The sequence below is a fragment of the Mastigoproctus giganteus genome, chromosome 2 (genome assembly GCF_048544385.1).
Source record: "Mastigoproctus giganteus isolate SK-2022 chromosome 2, ASM4854438v1, whole genome shotgun sequence".
NCBI classification, from domain to species: Eukaryota; Metazoa; Arthropoda; class Arachnida; order Uropygi; family Thelyphonidae; genus Mastigoproctus; species Mastigoproctus giganteus.
This window is the reverse complement of record NC_143576.1, coordinates 253,220,750-253,236,333: the sequence shown is the minus strand read 5'-3', so window position 1 is coordinate 253,236,333 and position 15,584 is coordinate 253,220,750. Positions and strand designations below refer to the sequence as shown.

The window sequence follows — 15,584 nt, the reverse complement described above, 5'->3', positions numbered from 1 at the left end:
GAAGAAAGGCTTAAGTTTTCCGAATTACAGTGTCTGGAGACTAGGCACCAGCGAGATGATCTGATAGAGGCGTACAAAGCCTTGAATGGTTTGAGCATGCTCAATGCTGATGGGATTCTTCCTCTTGCTCAGAAAATGACCTGAGAGGGCATAAATTCAAATTGAGGAAAGACAGATGTAGGATAGACATGAGGAAATTTGCCTTTAACCAGCGGGTGGTTGGTTGGTGGAACAGACTTCCATCCCTTGTCGTGGAAGTTGATAGCCTGAATAAGTTTAAGGCTCAGCTGGACAGGTATTTCGAATGAACAGAGGGGTGAAGTGGAAGTGGTTATTTTTTGTTTATTTATTTTACTTTATTTTTTTTTGGCTAATGCTGCATAAGCTTGCTTTCTTGCATCAAATGCCTCTACTAATGCTAATGCTAAAAAAGATTTCAGTTATAGCTCGGACACAGCATGGGTTTGTTAAGGGGAAGTCTTGTCTGAGTAATTTGATTGGATACTATGATGTAGTCACAAAGGAACTGGATGCAAAGAATAACTTTGTGATCATATATTTCGATCTTAGAAAAGCCTTTGATTCTGTTGCACATGGAGGACTGCTGCACAAATTGGAGCAGTTTGGCATTGGAGGCAAATTGCTGCTATGGATAAAGGGATAGTTGAGAGGGAGAAAACAGAGAGTGGTAATCAATGGACACTGCTCTTCGTGGACTAATGTTATTAGTGGAGTCCCTCAGGGTTCAGTGTTGGGTCCATTGTTGTTTTCTGTATTTATAAATTATATTGATGACGGTATATCAGGCTTAATGTCTAAGTTTGCAGACGATACAAAGGTTGGCAGGGTTGCTAATGACACTAATGACAGTACACTGCTGCAACAGGATCTAGAAAAGTTGAGCAGATGGGCTGAGAGGTGGCAAATGAAGTTTAACATTGACAAATGTAAAGTACTACATATGGGAAGCAGTAATCCCAAAGTAACGTATCGACTCTGTGGTACTACACTGACAGTGATAGAGAATGAAAAGGACCTGGGGGTAATTGTGCAGGCAGATATGAAGTTTTCTGAGCAGTGCAGATGGTCTGCAAGAGTAGCTCATGGTGTCTTGTCAATGATATACAGGAATTTTTCTAGCAGGGATAAGGAGGTGATTATCCCCTTGCAATAGGGCAATGGTCAGGCCACACCTTGAGTACTGTATACAGGTTTGGAGGCCTCATTTTAAGAAGGATGTAGAGCTGTTGGAATGAGTACAGAGAAGGGCAACAAGATTAGTGAATGGAACAAAGGATTGCTCTTACGAAGAAAGTCTTAAGTTATGCAAATTAGTCTGGAGACTATTTATCTGAGAGGTGATCTAATTGAGGTGTATAAAGCCTTGAATGGTTTGAGCATGCTCAATGCGAATGGAATTCTTCCTCTTGTTCAGAATAATCACCTGAGAGGGCATAAATTCAAATCGAGGAAAGACGGTTGTAGGATAGATGTGTGGATGTTTGCCTTTAGCCAGCGGGTGGTTGATTGGAACAAACTTCCATCTGTCATTGTAGAAGTTGATAGCTTAAATAGATTCAAGGCAAAACTTGACAAACATTTGGAGCGAGTGGATGGGAGAAATAAGGTTTTTTTTTTTTTTTTTTTTTGGCTGATGCTATATAAGCTTGCTTTTTTGCATCATGTGCCTTTGCTAATGCTAATGCTAATATAATCTTCATTGTATACAAACGTGGTATATACAATACACCCTTCCGAGCAGTAATGCCAGGAGTTTTACATTGGATGGTGGACAATAGCCTTGAGGGGATGGGGCCCCAAATCAAAATTCGAGCTCATCCCCCAGAGCCAACAATAGAATCAGTGTCAGATTATTTACAGAATATTATGCTTTTGATACTATTTACAATGTATTAATAAAGATATTCATAAATACATTCATATTTACATTTATATTAACATTTATATTCATAAAGTTATTCTTGACTTTATTCACAACACATTCATAAAGACATCATGCTTTGAACATTATTTACAATATATTTACTCTTAAGGGTCTGTCTTTGGTACTTCCAATCCTTCGCAAACCTACAGAGTTTGCTGTTAATTGAATGGATTATGGGGAGCATCTCCCTGGGTAGAAAGCGGTCACTGAGCAGTCTGTTATAGTGGGCTGTCAGCATGGGAGCTGACCTCAGTCCGGGTAGAGGGATTCTCCAGGCGCAGTTCCCAGATTCTTGGCTCCGAGACCAAATATCTGGGAGCTGTGCGGCTGGAGAATCCCTCTACCCGGACTGAGGTCAGCTCCCAGCTTCCAGTTGTCATTTTGACAGTGAGAACAAGGTGTTTTTCCAATACAAGATCTGGAAGTTGGGCAAAATTAAGTGACATCACCATGGCAGTTGTCCTTTGTTGGGGTGGACGATGATGTTTTTGCATGATCCAACGAAGGAGCCGGTATTCGGCGGAGTACACGCACTTGATGTTGATATGGGCAGCGGACCCACAAATTTCCAAGGCATATAATACGACGGAGTATACTGAGGTGTATATATACCGACGAGTTACATCCAGATCCCTAACGTGGAGCAGTTGTTGTTTTGTGGTCCAGCGCATTTGATAAAAGAATTTTACTATGAGCTTGTCAACGTAGGGTTTGAAGCTCAGTTTATAGTCGAAGATGACTCCCAAGTCTGTATGCATCTTGACCACTGGGAAGGGAATGCCATCTATAGAAGCTTGGATTTCAGTGGGTTGGCGCTTCAGAGAAAAGACAATTTGGGCTGATTTGGCAGGGTTAATCAGGAGGCCAAATTGATGGAGATAGGATCCTAAGTCGTGTAAATTTTCACTGATCTTTTTATTGATGTTTGAGAGATGTTGGCCGGGGTTAATCTGTGTATATATCTTAATATCGTCTACATAGCAGAGTATGTCTTCTCTCTTTTGCACAAATGGAATAATAACTGCAGTGAATAATGCTCCGGAGAGGACTCCGCCTTTAGGAACTCCCACAGTGATCTTTCTCCAGATTGTGTGTTGATCCGCTTTAAGAAGAATGGTTCTGTCAGAGAGCAGGGTTGTGATAACCCACAACATGTCATCTTTTATATAGAAGTAGTTTTCTAGGAGGTGAACAAGTGAGGGGATACTGATGGAGTCAAAGGCAGCTTCCAGATCGATGTACGTGACGGCAAGCTCTGCTTTAGCTTCTAGTGCACTGAGAATGGTGTTGGTTATGGATGTTAAACTGGTGACTGTGGATCTTCCTGGAATGGCATAGTGAATCTGTGAGGCATGATTTGATTGGTGATGATTGAAAGTAATGTCCTCTCCATGAGCTTCCAGAGGCTGGAAGAACGAGAGATTGGCCTGAACTGTTTAACGAGGGTTGCAGATTGGCATTTAGGGTGTGGCCTCACAGCATATCCGTTCCAGAGAGGGGGAAAATAGTGCTGCATTAAGACAGGGTTAAAAATTGATAGTAGAGAATCGATGATAAACGAGCTAAGACATTTAATCATGAATTGTGGCACAAGATCGGGGCCTGCAGTTGCAGTGGGTGGCAATCCATTTATAGCAGTTATAAGCTGCTTCCTGGTGATGCGAATGGTGGCGAGCATATCAGTAGGGATGTTGTTGATGGGTAAGTTGCCTAGGTACGTCGGGGCTCCAGTGTTTGAGAACCGTGCAATGTGGTCCATCCACAGTTCAAGGTCCAGTGTTATAGGATTTCCTATAAGCTGAGAGTCATAAAATGATTTGCCTTTTCGTAGGGCTGCATTTAAATGCTTTTTAATTGCGAATGATTTCTGGCAGTTGAAAACTGTCCGGGCTCTGGAGAAGGCAATACGATCTTGTATAGCGCCTGATTCTTTCCATCTCTTATGCAGATTTTGTTTTTCTTGAAAGCTGTTGTTCAATGCTGGTGTCCACCAAGCTCTCGAATGAGGAGTGATGCAAACAGTCTTTGTAGCACCATAGCTTGCAATGGTTCGAATCCATCTGGTCTTGAGGTCCACAGCTAGCTCGAGATCACAATTATTGAGAGCCTCCCAAGGTATCAAGGATGCAGTTTCGAGACATCATGGTGGATCAATGAATTTTGGTGCTGTGATGTCTTTTTTCATTTTTTGGGCCTTGGATATCAAAGTTAGGTGAGGCTAAGTGCAGGAGTATGGCAATGGGTTCATGATCGGATTGAAATAGATTGTGAGGACTGTCTTCGAGGTCGCATGGTGCTGAAGAGAATATCAGATCCAAGAGATTAGATCCTCTTGTGGGGTGGCAGTTAAGTAGGTTGATACCCAATGAATCCATACTGCTAATGAGTTTCCTACTAAGATGTGTGAGAGTAGGTGGAAGATTGAAATCTCCACAAATAATGTGCTTAGCAGAGGCATGGAAGTGATTTACCAGCCAGTGGATCATATCTTCAATGATGTCACTGTTTGGGCCTGGTGGAATGAGGCTGTGTTGCTGTGGGTGTTGCTATGTCTACCAGGATGGCGTTGAGCTTGAGGGATAACATAGCAGAAATGCAAGGGATTGGGTTACCACAGAATGTGCCAATGAGTAAATAGTGGTATCATAGAATACTGCTCTCCCCCCTCTACGATCCTTTCTAGTGGAACAGAGCATCTGGTACCCAGCCTGAGGAGCGCAGGCAAGTGAGTCCTGCTCATTCCGAAGCCACGTTTCGGCAATGCAGAGAATATCAAAGGTTTTAGAGAGGAGAAGTTGTTTGACAGTATCTAGCTTGTTACAAATACTTCTTGCATTTTGATAGACAATTCAAATAGTAGTAGTAGTGGTGGCATGTGATGCAAGAAAGCAAGTGTATGAGCTCATGCAGCATCAGCCAAAAAAAAAATTCACACAACCAATCCCTCTAAATGTTTGTCTAGTTCCTCCTTATATTTATTTAACCTATCAACTTGCACAACGGCAGATGGAAGTTTGTTCCAGCAATTAACCACCCGCTGGCTAAAGGTAAATTTCCGCACATCTACTCTACACCCTCTTTTCTTTAATTTGAATTTATGCCCCCTTAGATTCGTAATCTGAACAAGTGGAAGAATCCCATCAGAATTCAGCATACTCAACCCATTCAAGGCCTTATACATCTCAATGAGATCACCATGCAGGTGCCCAGTCTCCAGCCACTGCAATTTGCGGAACTTAAACCTCTCTTGGTAACAGGATTGCTTCATTCCCCTAACCAATCTTGTTGCCCTTCTCTGTACACATTAAAGCAAATTACATTCTTCCTAAAATGAGGTCTCCAGACCTGTACGCAGTACTTAGGATGTGGCCTGACCATTGCCTTATACAGAGGGACAATCACCACCTTTTTCCCTGCTAGAAAAATTCCTATATATCATTGACAAAATCCCATGACCTGCCCTGGCATCCTGTCTGCATTGCTCAGAAAACTTCATATCTGACTGCACAATTACTCCTAGGTCTTTTTCATTTTCTACCACCTAAGTGTGGTACCACACAGTTGGTACGTTTCTCTGGGGTTACTTCTACCCATATGCAGTACTTTGCATTTGTCTAGGTTAATATTCAGTTGCCACTTCTCAGCCCATTTCCCCAACTTATCTAGATCCAGTTGGAGTAGCATACTGTCTTTACTGTCGTTAACAACCCTGCCAACCTTGTATCATCTGCCAACTTAGACATTAAACCTGATATACCTTCATCAATATCATTGATAAATATACAAAACAACAATGGACCCAACACCAAACTCTGGAGACCTCCACTAATAACATTTTTCCACAAAGAGCAGCACCCACTGATTACCAACCTCTGACTTCTTCCACTCAACCATCCCTTTATCCATTGTAGCAACTTACCCTTAATGCCATACCTCTCCAATTTGTACAGCAGTCTTCCATGCGCAACAGTGTCAAAAGCTTTCCTGAAATCCAAGTATATGATATCAAAATTATTTTTTGCATCCAGTTCCTTTGTAACCACATCATAATATCCTATCAAATTTGTCAGACAAGACTTTCCCTTAACAAAGCCATGCTGTGTCTGAATTATTGCTGCAGTCTTGTCTAGATGACCCTGCAATACATCTTTAACCAGTGACTCCATTATTTTACCCAGAACAGAAGTTAAACTAACTGGTCTGTAATTACTCGCGTCACCCTTCGATCCCCTTTATGAATTGGGGATACATTTGCACATCTCCAGGCCATGGGGACCTCCCCTGAGTCCAAGGATGTTCTCATAATTATGGCTAAGGGTTTGCTTACTTCCTTTGCTGCCTCCTTTAATATAACTGGATAGATCCCATCCACCCCAGGGGCGTTTCTTATGTTTATCTTCAACAATTTCACCTCCACTTTGCTCTCACTTATTACAAAATCATTAAGCACCCTGTTACAATTTGATAACCTCCTGGCATTTTCAAACCTTAATAACTCCTCATGTGTGAATGTAGATACAAAATAATCATTTAGTTTGTTTGCTATCCGGATCATCAACAGTCAAACCATCAAAATCAAGTGGACCAATCAGATTCATCCCCTTCCTCTTAGAGTTTATATAAGTAAAGAAATCCTTGCTGTTTTTCTTAGCATCCTTTGCCAAAGATTTCTCGTAATCTGCCTTTGCATGTCTAACGTCCTTTGTGACTTGCTTACAGACTAGCTTATATCTGCCATAGGCTTCTGTGTCGCCTGATAATTTATATGCATCCCATGCATTTTTCTTCTCTGTTACGAGTCTCATTAGTTCATTTGATAACCATTTAGGCCTAAACCTTGAACAATATTTCTTATTAGGTATGAAACTTTTAGTAGTTTCCACGATTAATTCCTAAATGCTTCCCACTTAGAATTTGCTGGTGGTAACATCATCAGTTGATCCTACTGTACAGAATTTAAAAACTGTATGGTGGCAGCCATAGTAACTGGAGTTTGTACAGGTGGCAAGTCTCTTTTTAAGGTTCAGACTGGTTTACTGTGCACTGTGATGTGTACAGAGATATATAGTCAGGTGGGTCAAAAGGATACCCATAGCAAAAAAAAAAAACAACAACAACAACTTCAGTTCTCTAAATTGTAGCATCTGGAAACAAGTGTATAAAACTTTAAATGGATTCAGTAAAGTAATGCTGATTGCATCCTTATTCCTTCTTGGATGACACACGTAGGAGAATATAAATTGGGCACAAGGTATTGGCAAAATAGTTGTTTTCCAAAATATGGAATATATTCATAATGAATTAATAATGCTATAATATTAACAATGAATCATAATGAATAAATATGAATAATAAATAATGAAAAAGCTGCATTAAGTAATATAATACACTAATTAACAACAAAGTTTCTTTTCATAATCTGGTACAACCACCCTAATATGTGGTGTTTTACAGCTTCACTATTCGTGGTAGCCAGTTTAACGACGCTCATTTAAAAATGAATTGTGCATTTATTTTATTTTATTTTATTTATTTATTTTTTGCAGCATTTAGATTCGAACACAAATTTTACACAACTCACAACATACACTTTCCATATATACTGCTACAAATTTAAATAGTTCACTGAGCAAAATGATTTATTACTACACTGCATAACGTTTAAACCGTTGCATGGGTGCAAATCAATGCATAAAGGAAGCAGATGAGGCTGGAAAACATCATCCGATGAATTCGGAAGGAAAATGCACTTTGAAAGTGCATGGGTATAAAATGTGGAGCTTACATACTGCTTCGATGAAAATATTACAGACATTTCAACATTTTGCACTGGAAAGAAGACTAATAACAATGTAATAGTAACAACAACAGCAATAAGACAGCATTCTGTTTAACTTGCAGCAAGATATTCAAACCTGTGATCGATCTCATTTTGATTAAGCTAGTCGATCTAGCAACGAATGCAAGAACTTACCTCCGAAAAATTTCCTCCACAGTACTTCTGAGCCTGAGGAATGTGAAATATTTCGTCCATATAAGGATTAGGTTGTATTTTGTAAATAATGTAGAAAACCCACAATGAAACACTGACGTACATCGCTAGTACTAAAGTAAACAGAATCACGTGCTGATGCCCCATAACCGCCATTATTAGACGCTTAACTCGTTTTCGCAGCTTCTCCAACTACATTTTTCCCCTTTTTTTCCTAGGAGGCAGCGCCACCACTTAGTTTAAACCAGAAACTACTTCCATCTAAATGACCCAACTTGTATTACCTGTGGCAGCCTTATCTTATCTTTGATAAGAAGAGCACACTTGTTAAGGTTACACTAAGTGTTAAAAAACTATTAGTGGAAAGTAAAAGAAGCTCTGTTTTTTTTACTTATTATTCCAAAGCGAAAGCAAATTACAGGAGAATAAACTTTATATTGAACCACATAATTTTTCATAAAAAAAGAAATGAAAAGGGACCCCTTTTGAAAATGCAGAAAATAAAAATAAATAAGGAACAACTAAAGCTGATAACCATCAAGGCACCTGCAATAAATAAATGAGAGAAAAATATTACACCAGTATAGTTGTTTTGTTTAGCAAAGAAATTACAAACTACCATACCTTGCAAAAACTAGCAGGTCCAGCAAAAGACTGTGGCTTCCTAGCATTATTATTATTATTATTATTATTATTATTATTATTATTATTATTATTATTATTATTATTATTATTATTATTACCCATATAGTGCAAAGAAATTTCTGAGTTACCCAGCGAAACACAGAGAGAGAAAGAGAGACAGAATCATAAGTAGAAGGGAATCACCAAGAAAGAGAAGAATGATGTTATCCAGCTCAGGACCCTGGGTGTACCAAGCCATACTCACCACATGTCAGCCCCTGGGGTTATATGGCTAATACTGATATTAAAACCTGCTTCGAATACCATCAAGACGGAAGGAACTCTTCTTAATATTTTCGCAAAGTTCTCCAGTTGGGCAGTATGGGGAATGCACGGTACCTCTAGTTTTTCATACAGCAAATAGGCGAGACAATATACACAATTCACAAACAAAATACAATGGTGCCTCATGTCCTTTATTCCCTGAAAAATTATTATGTTTAAACAATAAATCCAATTGGAACATGGATATAAAAGTTGCTCTGGATATGACGGCCACATTAAGCAATCTCCAACTACACCACGGTTCTAGACTTCGCAAGTAATACAGGAGTTACAATTTTTATGAGCATTTTCCATTAAGTAACCAAGTCACTGAGTTTCTGGCCAGATTAAAGCAGCATAGTTCGTACAGTAATTTTTTTTTTAATTCAGAAGAACAGACAAATTGTTGTTGTTGTAGTACGTTTTAAGGAGCATCACAGACTTGATTATTATTATTAGCCATATGGTGCAAGGAAGCCTGAGGCTTATGCTGCACCAGCCAAAATAATTTCAAGAGAGACAGAGAGAGAGAAAGAGAAGTAGAAAGAATTCACCAAGAAAGAGAAGAATGATGATATCTAGCTCAGTACCCTGGGTGTGCAAGCCCATAATCACCAGATGTGAGCCCCTGGACTTCAGGCAGTATTGTTCCGTACATACTGTCTGTAAACGGCGTGTGTTCTCTGGTCAAGATGCTCTTTCTGGAAGAAAAATCCGAGATTAAACCTAGGAGAAAAACCATGCTAACCTCGCCTGAAACGGACTACAGTGGCTGACAAAAAAAAAAAACTGAATTCCCTTAAAAAAAACGTAACATTTGTAACGAAACGTATAAGATGTTGTTTGATTACAGTCATTTTGTTTGTCGCAAAGCAAATGTATTGCGTCAGATAATGCTGCTATTGCATCAGACAGTAACTGCAAGGTATTGCATCAGCCGTTTCTATAAATACGGCGTTGGAGGGTATACATGCTCATTAGTATCCAGTTTTGCGGAGGTGTAAGCATTTCCCCACATGTTCACTTGACACCAAGAAAAAAAAGTGTAGCTTTCTACGCGTGCTATCGCTGAGAAAATAGACTGCCACCAGTCAACAGTACCCTGGGTGCTGAAATTAAAGTGCAAAACCGGTGATATAAAGAGAAGACCTAGATCACGCCGTAAGAGAGTGACTACACCTATCCAAGATCGATATTTGAAATGGCTATGCCTTCATAATCGCCATGCTAGTGTTGCTGATATAAAATTGGACTTTGAGATGGCCACTGCTGTTGAAACAAGTGCACGAGCTATCCAAAGCTATCCAAAAAAAATTCAACCCGCATGGCTCAGATGGGAATCGATATGTCAGAAGACGAAAATCGGAAGCATACCATCCTGACTGCATAACACCGACTGTAAAGTTCTCCGCCGCTCAGATGGTCTGGGGATGCGTAACAAGCAAAGGGGTGGGACTAATAAAATTTATTAACTGAACGGTGAATGCAGAAACCTACACTGCTATCTTGGAGGAATGCCTGAAACCCGTTATGAGGGATGAACACACAGACGTCCAAAACTGCATTTTTTCAACAGGACTCAGCACCTTGCCATACAGCAAAATTGGTAACTTTTATGTTATTTAGTTTAATGATGAGTTTGTCTTCTTGTCTCACAAGGCTTAAATCATACTTACACCAATGTTTTCTCTCGTTTTTCTCCCTTAGTCATACCTTAGAAATGCTGGCATTACAGTGTTGAACTAGCCCGGCAACAGTGAAGATTTGATCCCTATTGATTGCTGGTACATAATGTCGTCTAAAATTGTTCAGAAGAAGCCAACAAGTAATATTGAGCTGCAGGAGAGCATTGTAAGGGTATGGTACCACGAAATTGGGCAACCGTATATCCAGAAGTTGATTGACTCTATGCCAGATCATTTGAAGGCTGTAATTGCAGAATGAGGAGCTACAATTACAAAAAAAATTGAGGACTTATTTTGCTGATTTATAAGGCGCCTCCGTAACCAGGTGGGAAGGAGCAGCAGTGCGTAGCACATGCTTCTTGATTAGACCGGGGTTCCAGCCCGTTACCGCAAAATACGGAGGATGCGTAAAGGTCAGGGAATGACCACCGCATATCCCCGGAGCAATATGGCCTTAGTTGCTAATGCTCCTAAAAACCAAATAACAACAACAAGCTGATTTATAATGTACACAATATTATTAAGTTAACTTGTCACGTGCTCACTTTGTACACGTAAATGCAATAAAATGTATGTTTGGATGTTATGATTGCTATTTGCATGATTTCTCGTATTTCCATTAATTTACACATGATTTCTCATATTTCCATTAATTACGCATTTTACCCTTTGGGAAGATATTTTTGGCAATTAAGTTTATTTGGTGGAGTCTTTTTATTGGATTTCATTCACAGAGATATCTATCCCATCTAATAAATGCATTTCGAACATTTCTGCAACCCACAATGCAGCCCAAAACACATCATTTGCACAATCACAAGTGATGCAGATTTTCTTTTGATCCGCCACTGTAACTCATCTAGGTTTTGAAAAAGGCCCATAAAAATTCCTCACGTCATCGACAGGACTCGAACTTAGGTCTTTTCCACCTGGTTTGGAGAAGACAGCATTTCTGACAACTTATACAAAGGTTACAAACACAAAATTTTTACTTAAGGTACTCTTTACGGATTAGAGTAGATTCAGTCTCAGCAGAGATTCTGGACGTCAGCTAATTTGGCGAGAGGTTGGTACACGGTATCACTCTGCAAACATCAGTGAAAGGGATCGATATGACGGTCGAGGTGCTCTCGTCTGGGGAGGCGTTATTGGGGATAGAAGTACACAACTCCAGATACTGGAAGGCGGTACTGTAACCGGTGCACGATACTGTACTCAGGTAATCCTTCCCCATGTGCGTCTGTTCTGAGGTGCCATTGGCCCCGAGTTCATGTTTAAGGTTGATAACGCCACACCCCATCGCACTGCAGCTGTTGATATACTTTTGGAAAGTTAGGACATTGTTCGTATGAATTGGCCTGCCCGTTCTATCGATCTAAATTCCATCGAACACATATGGGACCCTCTTTGGAGACGCCTAACTGCACGTCCACACCCACCAGAAAATGTTCAACAGCTAAAGATGGAGCTGACAGAGGAATAGACGATGTTAGCGCAAGAACTTATCAACAACATTGTTCTAAGTATGGATAGGAGGTGCAAAGCCTGCATCGACATTAGGAGTGGCCATATCACCTCTTCTCTTTGTTCCACCTTTGGCAGTGATGCATCTGTATCATGGCAGCCAGTGCTATGTTGCAATTTTTGAATAAAGTCCCTCTGTACCGTTTTGTTTCCGTTGTTTTGTCGGTGTTGTTTCCTTCATCATTTCTGTACCTCATGAGGTTCCTTTGATATGCTTTTCCCATATCCAGGCCACTCCTAAGAGAAGCTACAGGTGAAAACCTCACTGGTCCTTAAATTTTGTACGCTAGTGTACTTCTCGTCCAGTCCCAAAATGTAAAAATTGTGGGTTTTTTTTTCTTTTCAATATAATTTAATTATGAGTCTAAGTTTAATTCATCTAAATTAAGTTTTGCATCATGGAAACAGAAATGCATGTGATAATTAAAAGCTACAGCAGGTGAAGTGAAAAGTGTTTAACAATTTAAAAGATTTACGGGTTCAGTCAGATAATAAATTTTCTAATAGTGCAAAACCGCGATTATGAGTTTTCTGTTTATAGAAACTTCACAAGTAGAAAAAGTATGTCGGGTTAAATCTTATATAAGACGATAGTGAGGATGCATATAGATTACTGTGTTCAGGTCTGGAGGTCACGTTTCAACAAAAACGTACAAATTCTACAAAGGTATAGAAAAGAGCAACACGATTAGCATAGAATGAAAATCGGACTGCAAATATTTGCAAATAAACATCATAAGGAGACTTGTTAGAGATATATGAAGATCTGAAGGGAATCAGTAAAATATACACTGAGTGGACAGAAATCATGTGATATCTACCGAATAAAGGGTAGGTCCACCTTTCGCCCGGATAAGGGCAGTCGTACGGCGAGGCATTGGGTCCATTAGTTCACTAAAGCGTTCCACAGGTATTTCCACCCATCCTTGCTGCACCGCTTTCCATAGTTCGGTCCCATTCCTGGGTAGAGGATCGAAAGCTCGAACGGACCTGTTCACAGAAACCAAAAGATGCTCCACACAGTTCATGTCCGGTGAACGGGGAGGCCATTCCATGGTGGTAAAATATGCGGAATGCTCTTCAAATCATGTTCTAGTCATCATAGCCCTGTGGGTGCAAGACGACCGTAAAGGGATGCAAATATTCTTCAAGGATGGACACATAACCTAGGCCGTTCAGATATGCGTCTAGACTTACCAGACGTCCCAACGGGAGCCAGTTGAACGCGCCCCAGACCATTACCGACTGTCCACCTACTTGAAAAGTTCTATGTTGATATGACGGATGCATAGCTTCGTGCGGTTTCCGTAAAATACGCACCCTCCCATCCGCTCGAAATAACTGGAAACGGGACTCATTGAATCAGGAGACCAGTTCCCAATCATCCAAGGTCCAGTGCCGATGTTCTTTCACTCAATTGGCATAGAGTCCTCTGTCATTGTGTTAGCAATGGGACTCTGGTGGGTCGGCGGCTCCCATAACCTATTGCAGTTAATGATCGCCTGATGGTCTTTGTGGAGACGTTTCTGGCACCTCCCTCATTGAGGTCGGCGGTGATTTGTGTCACTGTCGCTCTCCGGTTGGCTGAAACAATACAATGCAAGACATTCTTCAACAGCCAGGTTCATCGACCACCTTTCTCTCACCCACAGCGCTGGCGACGATGAGATATTATTCCGGAAATGGCATATTCCCGATAGAGTCTTGATACTGTCGAATGGGAACAGTGCAATTTCTGCACCACCTTCGCACCACCACCCATGCGTCGGGCACTGTCCCTCTTTCAAAGTCGTTTAACTCACGACGTTTATCGATACTGACATCGAATTACCGTCTATGTCAATGCAGTATACCTGTCAGTGGGTTCGTCCACTAGCAAGAGGGGTGACTGCGTCGCATTGCCCACGAACCACGATATCCTATGAATTCTGTCCTTTCAGTGTACATCATATAAATTATGATTCGTATAAATTATTAGACAACATAGAAACCTCTGAGAGATATAAACTAGTCAATAACCAAGTTACAAAGAAGGTCAAGCAAGCGAAGGCAGATTACGAGAAATCTTTAGCGAAGGATGTAAAGAAAAACAGCAATGACTTCTTTATTTACGTAAACACTAGAAGGAAGGAGAGAGAGATCGAATTGGTCCGCTCGATATCGATGATTTGGCTGTTGATGATCCTCCTCAGGTTTCTGACAAACTGAATGAGTATTTTGCATCTATGATCGCACATGAAAAATTGTTTAGGGAAGAGGGTGTCGGAAGTTTATCAAATTTTACTAGGGAGCTAAATGATTTTGTAATAAGTGAAAGAGAAATCGGTGAAGTTAAACCTAAAAAAGGCACCTGGGGCAGATGGAATCTATCCAGTTATATTTAATGAGGTAGCGAGGGAAGTTAGCAAACCCTTAGCCATTATTATGAGAGAATCCTTAGATTCAGGGAAGGTCAGCATGGACTGGAAATGTGCAAATGTTTCCCAAATTCACAAAGGGAGTTCAAATGGTGACACAAATAATTATAGACCTGTTAGTTTAACTTCTGTTCCGGGGAAAATAATAGTCATTAGTTAACGAAGTGATGCTGGATCACCTAGACAAGACTGCAGTAATAGTTCAAAAAAAGAATGTGTCTGAACTATTTGTTAAGGGGAAGTCTTGTCTGACCAATTTGATTGGATACTACAATGCAGACACAAAGGAAGTGGATATAAAAAATTATTTTGATATCATATACTTGGATTTCAGGAAATATTTTGATACTGTTGCACTCCGGCATCCCCCTCCCCCCCATACTTCTCCTTCAACCCATGCACGGTACTAAGTACTATAGGTTTTGATACCTTTCGTGTTTGGGGTTTTCATAAAAAAAAAAAAAAAAAAAAACATAAAACAGTGCTGTACAAATTGGAGCAATATGGCATTAAGGAAAAGTTGCTGCTGTGGATAAAGGGATGGTTGAGTGGGAGATAGCAGAGAGTGGTAATAAATGAATACACTTCTACCTGGCCTAATGCTGTTAGTGGAGTCCCCCAGAGTTTGGTGCTGGACCCATTGTTGTTTTGTGTATTTATCAATGATATCGATGACGGTATATCAGGCTTTATGTCCAAGTTTGCAGATGATACAAAGGTTTGCCAGGGTTGTTAAACACAGTATGCTACTACAACAGGGTCTAGAAAAGTTAGTTACATGGGCTGAGAAGTGGCAACTAAAGTTTAACATTGACAAATGAAGTACTACATATGGGTAGCAGCAACCCAAGAGAAACGTACCAATTGTGTGGTACTACACTCAAGGAGGTGGAGAATGAAAAGGACCTGGGGTAATTGTGCAGTCAGATATAAAGTTCTCTCAGCAGTGAAGACGGGCTGCCAGAGCAGGTCGTGGAGTTTTGTCAATAAAATATAGAAATTTTGCACAAGGAGGTGATTATCCCCTTGTACAAGTCAGTGGTCAGGCTACACCTTGAGTACTGCGTACAGAT

General features: G+C 40.4%; 1 protein-coding gene across 1 annotated transcript in view; it reads right to left on the bottom strand.

The window, feature by feature from the left end:
- Alg10 (alpha-1,2-glucosyltransferase Alg10) overlaps window positions 1–8,113 on the bottom strand; it is a 96,580-nt gene extending 88,467 nt beyond the window's left edge. The window contains exon 1 of the mRNA XM_090369097.1: window positions 7,920–8,113. Within this exon, the coding sequence (XP_090225223.1) occupies window positions 7,920–8,093 (174 nt within the window). The 5' untranslated portion in view covers window positions 8,094–8,113. The remainder of the gene's footprint in view (window positions 1–7,919) is intronic.
- Between the last annotated feature and the right edge of the window lie 7,471 nt (window positions 8,114–15,584).